This window comes from Narcine bancroftii, chromosome 7, assembly GCF_036971445.1.
Source record: "Narcine bancroftii isolate sNarBan1 chromosome 7, sNarBan1.hap1, whole genome shotgun sequence".
NCBI classification, from domain to species: Eukaryota; Metazoa; Chordata; class Chondrichthyes; order Torpediniformes; family Narcinidae; genus Narcine; species Narcine bancroftii.
In genome coordinates this window covers 31237349-31253248 of record NC_091475.1, presented here as the reverse complement: position 1 = coordinate 31253248, position 15900 = coordinate 31237349, and the positions used below count along the sequence as shown (strand labels likewise).

Here is a 15900-nt window from a genome sequence, read left to right as displayed (position 1 = left end):
AACCTTGTCCCCGCTACCTGATACAGAAACTTAAGACAGCATGGCTAATGTGATTTATGGTGTGAAAAATAAAAAATTTAAAAAAAAAGACAGCTTTTTAAATTATTTTACATGTGGCATTTTCATTTGGCTACATAATGGTTACATTTCTATCCACTTTTCCAGTTGCCCTCCAAATTCTCCTTTTCAATAATTGATTCAATTATCTTTTGAAAGTTATTTATAAGTAAGTGCATTCCAGATCACAATAACTGCTTGTGTTGTTCTGGAGTTACCCTGGCTCTTTAATCGATTCTATTTTACCTGCACGCACTGATTACCAACGGTTCTGTCAATTTTGGATGTATTTTAAAATATTTTATTAAAGCTCTTCATGACTTTGAGTAACAATGCCAAACTTTTCTTAATATCAACATATGAATTAATTTTGACCTGGTTCAATCTCTCTCTCTCTAATTCTTGGGTTTATAGCTCTCTTTTTTAAATTATTCAGGAACTTTGCAGTCACTCTACCTTATGGGAAAAAAAGTCAAAATGTGTTAGATTAATAGATCTGTACAGCAGGGAAACAGGTCCTTTGGCTCAACTCATCCATGCCAACCAAGTTGCCTAAGTCAGCTAGTCTTCTCTCATTTCTCCCGAACCCTTCCCTGTACATGTAACTGCCCAAATATCTTTTAAGTGTGGTTTTTATGTCTGTCCCTGACAACTTCCTCTGACAACTCATTCTATATGCACAAAACCCTCTGCATGGCAATAAGTTGCCCTTCAGGTCCCTTTTAAAATCTTCCCTTTTCACCTTAAAATTATATCTCGTAAGTTTTTAGTGGTGTGATGCAAACTATAAAACATCTTTCACTGAACATCATTAAAAGGATCAAAACAACATCCAGATCCAGAAGAGTACAAAACTGGTTTGAAAATCTACTTTAAACATTAATATTTAAACATTTAGAAATGGTTAAAAAAAAATAGGTTTAAGTGCTGATATAAATAACAAATCTTTCTATGAGAGCAAATTAAGCTGTGTTCTGCCCACCACTCAGTTCACTACTATCCTTATTCTGCCTCCCTCCCAGTACTTATGTGGGTCAGATACAGGCATACCAATCCACAGTAAGACTTCATTACCTAGTAAGCCACGGATAGAGTACTGTTAAGGTCATACCCTGAGACCATGTCAAAGGAGACAAAGTTGAATGCACATCCCTGGCTTCTGTCAAAGCTGTTAAAGACTCTACCAGTTTTTCGGAAGCTTCAGAATAAATAGGTAGAGAAGGAATGAACAAAAGGGAAGATCTACGATCAGGTTGAAGATACCATATTTTAAAAATACAAAAGGGATAATAATACATGGCAAAAGTGGATGGCACTGGATCAAGAAGCAAACGATCAAGATCATGCTGGAGGAGGTACAAATAGAAGAGACAGAATAATTCGCTATAATTACAAACAAAAGGATGTTAAAAATCTGAAATAAGTGCCTTACCTCTGTTGGATAACAGTGATTCTTCATAGTCTTGAACATTAATCATTGGGTTTGAGGCGATGAGATTTTTTTCAATGTCTTTCTCTCTGGGAATTGTCTTACTACTAATGGGCAAAGAAGATGTTTTGAAATGAGTTCCAATTGGAGGCAGTGTATGTAGCATCTGACCAAACTGCTCTGGAGATCTTTCCTGAAAACAAAACTGCATGTAAATAAGGTTTTCTACATGACAAATTAGAATTAAGGGCAGCGCTCTAAAAAAATGCAAATAAACTATTTAACTACTATGTAATCAATTTATTTTCTCTAGTTTGAAGCTAAAATCTGTGCACGCTTCCATTATTATGTTGAAACTCCTTGGAACTCTTGAAATCAGGTTCACCTTTCAGTTATTATTTTTCCCAGAAGGCAGTGGAGGACAAGACTCAACAAGGAGATACTCTAATCCATACTAGCATTCTTCCATTGGCTAATGTAAACTCACATTCAAAACAGTAGGTAAGGAGTCTCAGTTGTGAAACAAAACAGCCCAGATCCACAAAGGGATTAACACCAACCCTATCAGAAATATTGATACAGAAACAGGTCATTTGGCCTGAATAGTTCATATCAGCCTAAAACCTGCGCACTATCAGTCCTAGTTAAATGGTGATTCTTCATAGACTTGATCATCTCATTCCATTTTCTTAGCCAACATAACTTCAAATTTCATTTGATTTCTGCCTCATCCCTATCGTTCCAAACATCCTGCACTGAATCTTGGTTTTGGATTCGTCAACCATTGGGAAACAGTTTGCTACTAAAGTAAAAAACGTGAAAGGTGGAATTTTTATTTGGTAGAATGAAAAATGCAGTTCCTCTTTATACCCTTTCTCGCCGCCTAAGACGTGCCGATAATGTCCGATAGAATGTGCTAGCTTTAGATGTATCATCCAGTGTGGTGGAGTAAGGGTCAGTTAAGTAGTTCTTGTTTAGACCATCACTTTCAAGCACAACATTTCCTGACCTGGGTGTGGCAAGCACAAGCATGTGGCATCCTCCACAGGCAACCTATTAGAAAAATAAGGGAACAGCAGTAATAGTACTTGGGTCAGTCTCTACATCTGGAAAACAATTTTATAAATTCTCAGCCTTAATAGTGATTTTTACTGAAATGGGAAAGATAAACGGATAGCAGCACTGTTCCTACTATTTGGTTCTCAAAATATTTGATTCTTCTATTGAAATAACCAAATAAAAGGTCACCTGTAGCTCCAAAGCCTTTGGAAGCTCTGCTGTAAAATCCTATGAACATAAAACTACAAAACAGCAAATAAATTTATTCAAAACTATATTCCCGTTGTTAGCAGCAAGACCTACTTGTGAGCTAAAATAGAAACCTTAACAATAATGAGGAGAGCAAGTTAGCTCAGAATAAATAAAAAATATATATTCCACACAGCAAAAGAGTGCATTGTCACCTAATCTATGTCACCGAAGAACACAAGAAAGGAGTAATCTAAGTGGTCCATCAAACCTGCTCATAATTCAATGAGATCTTAGCCTACATTCCACCTTTCTGCCTGTTTCCTGTCAACCTTGACTCCTCTGTAAACCAAGCGTGTGTCTATCTCAGCTATTCAATAATACAACCTCCGCAGTTCTCAAGAACAGAGAATTCCAACAGGGTTGTAGGTTTATTGGGTGTAATTGGGCGACATAGGTCTCAATGGCCAGAATCAGGTTCTACCGTGTTGTAAATAAAATTTTTAAATAAATATTTCCTCATCTTCATCTTAAGCAGGTGGTCTTTCATTCCAAAACAATGCTTTCTACTTCTTGATTCGCCGAAGGTGAGACATGTGTTCTTTGCATTTACCTTGTCAAACTCCTAATTGAAACTGCTACATGTTTTGAAGTTCAATTTTATTGTGCCCATTAAACTCAATTGACTGTCTCCAGCACAGTTTTGTAAAAAAAAAAGGAATTGTACATTATATGGGCAGCAGTTAATTAGAACTTGCCCTATCTCTTGGCATACTCTGTTGCAATATCCCATTTCAGGGCATAAAAGAAACATATTAGTTGGTCTCCTAATATGACAAGAGTCAATATATAACCTACAAGATAACAAAAGAAAAGCAACATTAATGGTATACTTTACTAATGTAAAACCTGCTTATTCAGTGCAGGAAAGTAAAATATATATGTTCATCAACAATTTCTGTGAGGCACATTTGCTTCTTCACATCAAACTGCACGTAACGTAACTAATGTTTATGGGGAAAAAAAACAATAGAACCAACCCCAAGGTTGCAAAACTTGAATTGCTTTCCCCTTGCACAATTATAGCTTTAAAGTACAAAATCCTTCACGGTTCATTTAGACATGATATGGCATTTCATTCAAAATTGGACAATAAGATTCCATTGACCACATTCAAGTGTTTTAAAATACTTACTGATTGGACTGCCAACTTTAAAAATCTGGTGCAAAGCGTAGGTTTGAACTGATTGGTAAAGTTCTCTTCACCAAGTCCCAACTTGCCATGTCGCCCATCACCAAAAGTATACAAAAGGCCATTAGCTACCAATAAAAAAAACATAAAAAACATAATATCGATTAAAGCAACAGTAGGCTATTCCACAACACCTTGGCTTATCTTTCATCTTGGCACTACTTTCTTGCTTCTCTGATTTGCTTTATATCCAAAGTATTTTATTTCAATATATCTAGTAGGTGCTTCCAAGTTGGAGCACCCAGATAGCCCTCCTGGGCCTCAGGTGAGATTACTGGGTCGTGTGTGCCTCCTGCACCTTTCAAATAGCAGCCTAACCTAGCAGTTAAATCGCCAACCCGGCAATTAAGGTGGATCCCGCCCCTGTGATGACGTGGTGAGTGACGCATCATGCAGCCACAGGGAATCCCCTGTTCCTGATGTTCTTTCTGTTTAAAGTTCCAGAGTAACCGGGTGAGCCATTTTCCCTTTCAAACACGCAGAGGAGAACACCTGCGTAAGTTTTACTGGGTTCCTGACCACCTCCGAGGTAGGTATGGGACCCGGGTGGATTTTGACCGGGCTTGTCTGGTTCGGCCCTTTCAAATAGTCTTCAACCTAGTAAATTGCCCGGTTAACCCCATTTTACATGGCAAATTGAAAGAGCCTACTGACTGATCCTCTTGAGAGAGAAATTCAAAGATTTTTTTACCCTCTAGATGAAGAAGTTTTGTTTCATCTCAGTCCTGAATACTTGCCTCATTATTCTAGACATTTCAGCAATATTATTCCTGTATTAACACTTTGAAGCCCCCCAAAAAATGTGCATCTCTCAAGAACACCGCATTCTTCTAATTCTAAATAATATAGGTACAGATTGGTTAATCTCTTCTCAAAGGACAAACATCTCTATCCTCAGAACCAATCTGGTGATCAGAAGATAAAAGCAATGAAAAAAATGTAATCATTATATGATCTGTTGCCACATATCTTAGCAAAGTGTAGTTTGACACTACTCAACAATCTTAAGGAGTATTTTACTCATGTTCAATGCCAATCTCTTGGGGGTCTTTCTCTATTTCTATGGTCTTTTTCCAGATTAATGGTCCACTATAACATGTGCACACTTTAAAAAAAAGCTTCTTACTCATCTCCAAATTTGTTTTCATTGGTGATTATGCCTCCAGCTGTGAAGGTCCCATGGCTGGAATTATCTGCACCTCTTAATCTTGCTTTCTTAAATACTACTTTTTTGACTGAGCTATTAACCATCTACTCCTCTTGTTCGCAATAATGTTCATTTTTTGTTTGACAACTTTTTTGAAAAAACACTTTGCAATGTTGAGGTATATTGAAGGCATTGTCAAATTGGATGAAGTTCTTATAAGTCCTTGATCAAACTGATTAAAAAAAAACTGCTGCTGTAAAGTTAAACTGCACTTCAGGCTAGTGGAAAGTGAACTAGTTGGTAAAGTGATGAGAATTCACATTGGAGTAATCCCAGCAAATAATACAAAATTAATGCCTACTTAGCAATAATCATCTGGGAAGTCTCCCAAATCTTCAATTTTCAATTCCTAATTTCTAATCGCTTCATTATAAGATTTCAGATAGTGACAGTATAAAAATGAGTAATCGGTGTGTTTTCCTAATACATATATTCCTAAAAGAAAGCTATCAGATGTGGTTGAAAATGGAGATCAAATGGGAGTATAGAAATTTACTGAAAAGTTGATTCAAAATGCCATTACACAAAGCTATATTACTGAGAAATAATGATTACCCAGCAGGAGAAAATTCACTGGATGATCAAATATAAAGAAATGCAAAAATCTGATGATCACAGATTTTACATACAAAATTAACAGAATAAGATGCATAGTGACAATAGAATTTTTATACAGTAAAACCACTGGTTATCCAATGGGGATTGGTAGATGGCGGACAAGTGTATTTTACTGTTGCTTGAGATTGCATGTTGCGTGATTGAAAAACTAATTGCTAAGGGATGCCAACTTTAAACTTTTGTATTTTTTTACCTATTTATTTTCCACAATTTTTTTGCTGGTTGCTTGAATTTTGGATAACAGGGATTTTACTGTACATGGAAGAAGTAAACATGAACAAAACCTTGAGCACCAACTCAACAACATCACATACCTGTCACAACTGCAGTATGGTTCTCCCCACATGAAATAGATAGTATATTTTTGTTCTTCAGGTTTTCTACCACCTTCGGTAATGAAGACTCAAAAATAAATGTGCCATGTCCTAATTGACCAAATTGTCCAAAGCCAAATGCATACACATCTTCCTCTGCAGACAAGATCAAACAAGGGATATGGAGTGAAGCAACTCAGAAAAATTATATTAAAAAAAAAACAAATGTTGCCAATTTTACCGTTCATTTAACAAATAATAAATCAAGGAACTCGGTGGCCCTTGGCAAGAAAGAGAGGATTTCAGTACCATTTTGCATAGGAATTTTTTTTTACTTGAAAGTCATTTGAAGTAGCGCAGAGAATTTACTATCTTATATAGAGACTTGAAAGTTGAGTGCAAAGGGCACAATTTCCAAATCTGCAGCTAACATAAAACATGGAGACATGTTTGACCTATTGGGGGGGGGGGGGGGGTGAGGGTGGTGGTAATGGTAATGGACTAACAAACTTTAAAGAATCTATTGAAATGAGCAACTAAGTAGAGATTAAATTTCCTGCTGAAAAAGGTGACATGTTATAATTTGAGAAGGCAATAAAACTAGAGGGCATAGTACAAAAAGAGGTCATAAGTGAGACAAAAATGGGAAGATATGGGTTAAGGGTGAAGGGTGAAATATTTAAAGGTAACATTTGGGGGAACTTCAGGCAGAGAGTAGTGAATGCAGGTTTCGATTTTTACATTCAAGAAAAAAGGGGGTTTATACATGGATAGAAGGTGTGGGGTGGTCTATAATCCAGGTGCTGATCAATAAGTAATCCCTATGCCATCGGTGCTCTGTGATTAGTAAGGGATTGCTTAAGGTGGTATATGACTGGGAAGGGAAGGTTGAGAATCACTACTCTAGACCCAATTGTTACCAAAATATTTTGCTTGAGAAATGTTGTCATTGGACCATTTCCTTTGGAGTTATGAAACTGTACACATAACGAGTCAATTAGCTACGATTAAAACAGTGGTTTTCAACTTTTCCTTTCCACCCACATGCCACCTTAAGCAATCCCTTACTAATCACAGAGCACTTGTGACATTGGAAATACATAAAATGGTATGTGAGTGGAAAGAAAAAGGTTGACAACCAATTAACTTTAAGCAATCCCTTACTAATCATAGAGCACCTGTGACATTGGGAATACTTAAAATAGTATGTGATTGGAAAGATTGTTGAAAAACATATCTCGCTGAAAGAATACAATCTAATTTTACAAAAAAATAATTAAAATGAAAAGCAAAGGAATAATATACTTATCAAATTTACCTTTAGGTGCATGTGATTGACAAGAAATATTTACATAATAACAGCTTAAGAAAGAAGCAATTTTGCAGTTCACAAAAAATAGCAAATTTTGAAATGTGAATTTCTCCACATTATAAAGTATTCATGCTTACTGTTGTAAGGGAGAGAATAATGAGGGCTATTACTTTTTTCCAAGAGGTAGACATATCTTGGACCCATGTGCCCAAGACTAATTATTCCAAGACTAATTAAATGAAAGAGAATTATTTATAAAAACAGTTTGAAACATAAAAGCAAGCAAGCTTGGTGAAACAACAAAGAATAGATAATTTATCTGTAATATTCTAAAATTTGTAATATTTATATTCTAAAATTTTAGTCATTGTAGCGGTTCATCGGAGGCTTAATTGAACTGGCTCGGGAGGTTCCAAGTGATGTCATAATGTCACAATGCGATGACATCATTTGGAACAGGCGGGGTTTTAAAACGCTGCACGTGACTGTTTGAGTAAACGACTATGCCTGAACTTCAACTCAACTATGTCTGTTCATTTTCTCGTTCTTCATTTCGCACTTCGACATAATTGCTACATTGGTGACCCCTGACGGGACCAAATGGATTTTGGACCCATCGTGGACAATGCAGCAGTTTCACTCAAACTGCCTGCCTTCTGGACCACTCAACCTGAAGTTTGGTTCTGGTAGGCTGAGGCACAGTTCCACATTCGCAAGAAGTGGATGCCACTAAGTACTATAATGAAGTAAGTGCCCTCGACCAGGACACGGCCGGTCGAGTAGTGGTTTTCCTTCAGGACCCACCAGCTCTCAGCAAGTACGAAGCCCTAAAAACCCTTCCTCTCCGGATTTACAATCTCTCACAATGTGAGCGAGCTGTACAGCTCCTCCATATCAATGGCATGGGAGACCACGCCCCTTTGGAGTTAAAGAACGACATGTTGGCACTGGCAGATGCCATAGGCCTTACTTGCTCTTTAGAGCATATGCCAGAAGACATCCACCTCATGTTGGCTGACGAGGACTTTGATAACTCTCGAACAGTGGCAGTCCGTGCAGACATTCTGTGGTGCGCGAAACAGCAAGGCGTAAGGCCCACAGAAATTAGTGCTGCGTCACACCCAAAGGCCAAAACTCCACAAGTACTGGCGACGAGGATGCATGTTCCCCCAGACAAGCATGTCTCCATGACAACCACCTAGTATTTTTACCATCAACACTGGAGTTCTGGAGCTCATTGCTGCCGACTCTTTTGCACTTTTCTGGGAAAACACCAAGGCCACAATCGCTAATGGCTATGGCGACTGGCCACCATAACAGCCTACTCTAGGGCTGGGGCGAACTCTCCCAGTGCAAATTTTTGTCGACACGGTGCGGAAGTTAGTGTCCTTCCTCCTTTGGGCTTTGACACCTGAAACAGGAGCACAGGTCCGGCGTTCACTGCAGTGAATAATAGTTCAATTCGCACAAACGGCACACAGACTATAATCCCTACAATTCGACAACAATAAGTTCACATGGAAGTTCATTCTTGCTGCTGTGTCCCGGCCATTGCTGGGTGTTGACTTCCTCAGAGCCCACTCACTGATGGCTGACTTAAAGGGTGCCGGTTGGTGAACACCACAACGTCCCAGACTTTCCACCTTAGAAAAGCCAAACTACCCACCCAAGCAATGCTCAAACAATGAATTTGCCATACTTCTTGTGGAGTTTCTCCACTGCCACACCCACACCACATCCTCACTCAAGGACCTCCTCTACACGCCTGAGCCAGACACCTGCCACCTGACAAAATGGAAGAACTTGGAATCATATGGAAGTCTGATAGCCCTTGGGCTTCCCCGCTACAAATTGTGTCCAGAGCTATGGGAGGCTGGAGACCTTGCAGGGATTACTGGCACTGCAGACCACTACCTTGTGCCCATATACAGGACTTTACAGCTAATCTTCATGGGGCCATGATATTTTTTTTAAAACTGACAGTGCATGGGTACCACCAAATAATTGTAACCTCACAGGATGTGCCCAAGACCGCCATTATAACATCATTTGGCCTCTTCAAATTTTTGAGAATGCCTTTTGGGCTCAAAAATGCTGCACAAACATTTCAGCAACTGATGAATGCAGTGGGGCATGGCATAGACTTCCTTTTCATATTCTTGGATGACATACTTGTCACCAGCCACTCTCACAAAGAGCACCTGCAGCATCTGCCATTGCCTAGCAATGTGGAAGCCATCCTCAAATTTACGAGGCCCGATTACCATCAAAGGACTCCAGGAACTTGTGGGAATGGCCAATTTCTATTGTCGCTTTCTACCCTCTGCAACTCATATTATGAAACCCCTCTTCGACCTCATGTCCAGCGATGCCAAAGAACTAGAGTGGGCAAAGAAGATGACAGTAGCATTCCAGCAGACCAAAGACGTCCTAGCGAAAGCAACATTGCTGGTCCACCCACAAATGGATGCACCAACCGCCTTGACGATAGGCACGTCCAATGCGGCAGTAGGCAGGGTCTTGGAACAGTACACCAATGGACAATGGAAACCTCTAGAGTTTTTCAGTAGGCACCTCCAGTCTCTGGAAAGGAAATGCAGCACATTCGATAGGGAACTGCTGGCGCTGTACCTAGCGGTCAGACACTTTCGCTATTTTTGGAAAGCAGGGACTTCACGGTTTTTACTGACCACAACCATTAACGTTCGCCTTCTCGAAGATATCAGATCCCTGGTCAGCCCGCCAGCAACGCCACCTATCTTGTGTATCCAAGTTTTCAACCAGGATTAAACACATCTCGTAAGAGAAATGTGGTGGCATATGCCCTGACCCACTCTGTTCAAGCAGTACGTGCCCTCTCTCCGGGTGTAGACTACATGGCGCTCGGCAAAGCTCAGCACCAGGATGACAAATTCCCCACTTATAGAACTGCCGTCATGAGCCTGGAACTCAAGGATGTAGTCTTTGGGCTGCAAGATACCACTCTCCTGTATGACGTTTCCACAGGTCAGACACGCCTTATCGTCCCTGCTGCGTTGAAACCTTGCATTTTCTATGCCATTCATGGACTGTCCCACCCCTCCATTCGAGCAACAGTCCGTCTGATAGCCAACAAGTTTGTATGGCATGGACTCAAAAAGCAGGTGACGTACTGGACAAAGACGTGCACAGACTGCCAATCTGCAAAGGTACAAAGGCACATGAAGGCGCCACTTCAGCCTTTCCAACCACCGCAGTGCAGATTTGACCACATTATCAACATTATTGGCCTGCTTCCGATGTCACGAGGGTCTAGGTACTTGTTAACAGCCATCAACAGATTCACTAGGTGGCTGGAGGCAGTTCCTATGACGGACTCATCGATTGATTCATGCACCAGAGCTTTTATTTCTGCCTGGATAACTTGGTTCAGCCTGCCCACACACGTCACCTCCGACAAAGGCCCACAGTTTACCTCCACACTCTGGGACATTTTGTCATGACTTGCTGGGAATGCAGCTCCGCCAAACATCAGCCTACCACCCACAGTTGAATGGCCTGGTGAGCAGTTCCATAAGCACATGAAGGCTGCACGGATGGCCCACCTCCAGGGGTTTGATTGGGCGGACGAGCTGCCCTGGATCCTCCTGGGAATAAGAACGGCACCCAAGGAAGATTTCAACTCCTCATCAGTGAAGTTGATTTATGGAGCCCCACTCATTGTACCTGGGGAGTTTGTGCCCGTAGCACACAGACAGGAGGTACCACCAACTGAAGTATTAGGTAGACTGTAGAAGCGGCTTGGAAAATTGGCCCCAGTTCCCATGTCAAGACTTGAAACAAGGACACCCTTCATCCCAAAGGAATGAATGTCTGAGTTTGTGTTTGTAAGCAGACATGCACATAGGCTCCCCTTACAGAAGCCGTATGAGGATCAGCCCTTGCCATGACCCCCAATGTGAAGGCGCAGATGACCACCCAAGAGCAGTGGACAATAATAGCACTAGAGGTTTAGCCTCCTATCGCCAGTTCTGGAGGTGGGGGCATGTAGCGGCTCACTGGAGGCTTAATCAAACTGGTTTGGGAGGTTCCAAGTGATGTCATGACGTCACAATGCAATGATGTCATCGGAACACGTGGGGTTTTAACAAGCTGCAGGTGACTGTTTGAGTAAATGACTTTTACTAACTTCAACTCCATTATGTCTGATAATTTTCCCATTCTTCATTTCGCACCGTGACACAGTTGCTATATTATAATATAAAAATGAGAGACAGTCAATGAGAAATAGAGACACTGACAAGGAACAGGCCCTTCAGCCCAAATTATCTGTGACAATCCTTGGCCAGTCTCAATTGTATATATTTGTTCCATATCTTTCTCAGCCCTTCCTATTCATATATCCATCTGGTGTAACATTTGAAGCAAGCTTGAAAGTTGATGCACAATTTATCTGACAGATTTTTATCTCAATTTTTTAACAATCATACCTGTGAGAACAATAGTGTGACCACCTCCACATGAAACTTGGATGACTTTTCCTGAAATATTATTAACAGGCTGTGGGACCCGATTATTTGTAGGCTGATCAAGTGGTAATCCTAGTTTCCCATTATCAGATTCTCCAAATGTGTACAGCTGCCCGTCACCTATGGAAAAGTAATAAGTGTTTTGTGGTTATCCAGTTACAGCTGACCCTATTATATTAATTGTTACAACTACAAACAACAGTTAGCTTTTTTGTTACTAAGGATTGAACTATCTGCTCTGCTGTCTCCCTTCTTTCTTCTAACCAGGCGGCATGGTGGTTAGCACGTTATTACACCACCAGTGACTTGGGTTCAAATCTGCCATTGTCTGTAAGGAGTTTGTATGTTCTCCCCATGTCTGCGTGGGTTTCCTCCAAGAGCTTCAGTTTCTTCCATGTTCCAAAGACATACAGGGTTATTAGTTTAATTGGTCACACGAGTGCAGTTGGGCAGTGTGAGATCATGGGCTGGAAGGGCCTGTTACCTGCGCTGTATCTCTAAATTAAAAATTAATCCATCTGGGCAAAATTTTATTGTTGTCCCAGTTCCAAACTTTTATCCATGTCTCATTCTCTCCTATGTCCTCCCAATTAAGCCATCTTGCCCATGAAGCAACCATATTACCATATTACCATTTACGGAGCGGAAACAAGCCATGTCGGACTTTCGAGTCCGCACCGGTTCACTAGAACAACTCCACTAGCTCAAGCCTCCCACTCACTGCCAATAACCCTCCAACCCCCTCACCTCCACGTATATACCTCGAGAAGTTTACAAGAGTCTTTGGTCACATACCAAATCTCCTCAGACACCTCACAAAGCATAGCTGTTCAGCATCTAGTACTTCTATCCCATTTCCCATAAAAATAATGGCTATCCACCTTCCTTTCTGGGCCACAACCCAAGCCCAATTGTCTCAACAGACCCTTTATTTCCATGTGCTCCTGCTTCACCAAACAGGTATCATCTTATCTTGACTCCATTTTGACCCCCCCCCCCCCCCGGTTCATTCCTTTCCTATCTTCATCCATGGAACCTCACATGCCCCTCATCATTTTAACAATTTCCAGTTCCCTGGATTTGACCATCTAAGTTTTGCTATAGACTTCCAATCTTTATGCACCTCCATTCCCCCATATTGAAGGTTTCAAAGTCTTTTTTTCTCAACACATCCAATCAGTCCCTCTCCTCCGTTTGCAGAACTTGTTCTCACTCTGACCTCCTTTGCTCATCCCACTTTCTCCCAGTCAAATAGATCCCAGATATGTATGTCTTTTTGTTGGCTTTATGGAGCAATCCATGCTGCAAGCAAGGCTTCTCAACTCTTCCTCTGCTATATTTCTTGATATCACTGTATCAATCTTGGTAGACAAATCTCTACAGATATTTTCTACAAACCTACACTCCCAGTTACCTTGACTACACCCCTTTGCACCATTAAACCTGTAAAAAATTCTATTCTATTCTCTTAATTCCTCTGCCTCCATTGATTCTGCTCCCAGGATGAGGTCTTTCATTCCAGAAGATTCAAGATGTCTTCTTCAAAAAACTTGGCTTTCCCTCTACTGCCATCAGCTCAACCCTTATCTGCATATCCTCCTCTTCCCACATATCTGCCCTGGCCCCTCCACCCCAAGATGCAATAAGGATGGGATTCCCCTTGTCCTCACCTACCATCCCATCAGTCACTCCATTCAACCTATTATCTCCTCTAAAATTTCCACCACCTACAACATGCTACCCCAACCAGACACACCTTCCCCTTCTCTCTTCACTTTCTGCAGGGAACGCTGCCTCCATGACTCCCTCAACCACTCATCCCTTGCCACTAATTGCCCCCTTGGTGACTGCAAGAAATGTTACACGTGCCCACATCTCCTCCATCAACACCATTCAGGGTCTCAAATGTCCTTTCAAGTGAAGTAACACTTCACTTGTTAATCTATGGGAGTCATCTACTGCATCTGCTGCTCCTGTTGTGGCTGACTCTACATTGGGGAGACTGGATGTAGACTGAGATATCATTTTGTTGAGCACCTTCACTGCAATAACAGGCACCTCCCAGTGTCTAACTATTTCAATTCAACACTACCAGTCGCACACCAACATAAAATCAATTTTCCATTAAAACCCTCCCTCCAGGTCTCTCTCTTTCTCTATCCCTGTTCCTTTCCTCCAGCTCCCCATTCCCACCCTTCCCTCTCCATTATGAGATCTACCCTTCCACTGATCAGTTCTCAGCTTATTTTCTCTTCTACCCTCCCACTATATCCACCCGTTAGCTTGTACTCCTCCACCTGTCCTTTCCTCTCTTCTTTCTTATTTATTCAGGTGCCTGGCTACTTTTTGTTCATACCTTGATGAATCTTTCAAGCTCGAAACATTAGTTACCATTTGCTTCCCATAGATGCTGCGTGACCTGCCGAGTTTATCCAGTACTTTTGTGTATTGCACTGCAATCAGAGCATCTGGAGTTAGACAGTGAAGTCTGAAGATGTCAGCTGACTTTTCTATTTAATTTAATTTCTGGACCACCATGTTATGGCTAATGTTTTATATCCTCAGAGCAGTTTCATTCTATTGTTATCAGCCATCTTCTCAAAACAAAAATCAAACTTTGATGCTTCTATTTTTGCAAACTATCACCTCAAGCCTCCCTTTCATTTTCAAAGTCGTGGAATGAATTTTAATTTCATAAATCAATGCCCACCTTATAGGACTCGGTAAAAACTTCCCCATTAGTCATAGAAGAATGGCATTTTATGTTCTACTTTCCTTTCTATCCTTTGACCAAATTATCCTTTTCCAGTTCCTCTCCAGCATTGTCCTGCTGGATAAGACCTGACACATTGGTTGCATGCTCTTCTAACAAGATCTGGTCAAGCAATCATCAACAATGGAATTGCATCATATGCCTGCACTCTTCTCTACTGTCCTTTGATCCCTCCCTTTGTTACATCTTTCAAAAATTATGTCAATGTCCACATATGTAGTGATAATACACAGCTTTAGCTCAAAACCACTTCCCTTGACCCTCCATTAAATTATCATGTACAGTACTTCGTCCAATATCCAACACGATACAAAAAGATATTTCTAAAGTTCAGAAAGATTTAAAGCTTTTTTTGCTCTTGATTTGGAAACTCAGTAAAACTCGATGTTTCTTTACATTTATTTTGAAATTTTAACACATGCCATTCAAGAACTTGGAACAATTAATGTACTCTCTGCAAATGACTGTATAAAGTGAATTACTCAGATTGGAAAGTAGCAGGGAGAAGAACAATTCAAGATTCAATTTATTGTCATGTAATAAAACAGTGTCATATTACATGAAATTGCTTTTGCCTGCTGTATGGCAGGCAGATTTGCCATTGGCAGAAATTACCTGATGTGCCTCTTACAGTCAAAGAGAAGCAAAAGAGTCTCTGAATATCCATGGATTCACCTCCAGCACTCCCACAGCCTCCACAACCGCAGAGTCCAGTCCAAACACTGGCAATCGAGCTCCAGATGTGAACCTCTGAAATGGTCAGGAATCCTTCAATGCCTTCAGCTCCCTCTCGCATCCCAGGTCTGATACCCCCTTCAGTCAGTTTCAAGCCGGTCTCCAGTAGTCCGTAGCCTGGTGCAAGTCCCCCAACAGCAGTCTCCAGCAACCCACAACCTCATTGGGTTCCTCACCTCGAGTTGCCAGCAGCCCGCCACATGCATGGGTCTTCCAGCCACAGAACCCCCTCACTGGTCTGCCACCGTCGTCTGGGAGGTCGCTACTGCTTCTCCTTCTCAGAAGGGAGGGTGTGACCTCCCCATTTTCTGGTGTCCTCCCCTGGAGTCTGCAGCCCCTCGTGGCTGCAGCTAATCACAGGCACTGCCATCCTAGTCCAGACCCTGCCATCGTGGGATTTTAAATAAAACTATCATTGGCCGTTCAAAGCCTGTGTCGAGCTGACGG

The 15900-nt window shown here is 41.1% G+C and overlaps 1 protein-coding gene across 8 annotated transcripts in view; it reads right to left on the bottom strand.

Moving 5' to 3' along the window:
• LOC138738691 (X-linked retinitis pigmentosa GTPase regulator-like) overlaps positions 1 to 15900 on the bottom strand; it is an 82705-nt gene that overhangs the window by 46517 nt on the left and 20288 nt on the right. For 7 of the 8 annotated variants that reach the window (XM_069889397.1, XM_069889394.1, XM_069889395.1 and 4 more), the window contains 5 exons: positions 11907 to 12065; positions 6126 to 6281; positions 3930 to 4054; positions 2357 to 2539; positions 1490 to 1679 (listed from right to left, as the gene is read on the bottom strand). In XM_069889397.1, coding sequence (XP_069745498.1) covers positions 1490 to 1679; positions 2357 to 2539; positions 3930 to 4054; positions 6126 to 6281; positions 11907 to 12065 — 813 coding nt within the window. The remainder of the gene's footprint in view (positions 1 to 1489; positions 1680 to 2356; positions 2540 to 3929; positions 4055 to 6125; positions 6282 to 11906; positions 12066 to 15900) is intronic. The other variant, XM_069889398.1, reaches the window with a different exon arrangement.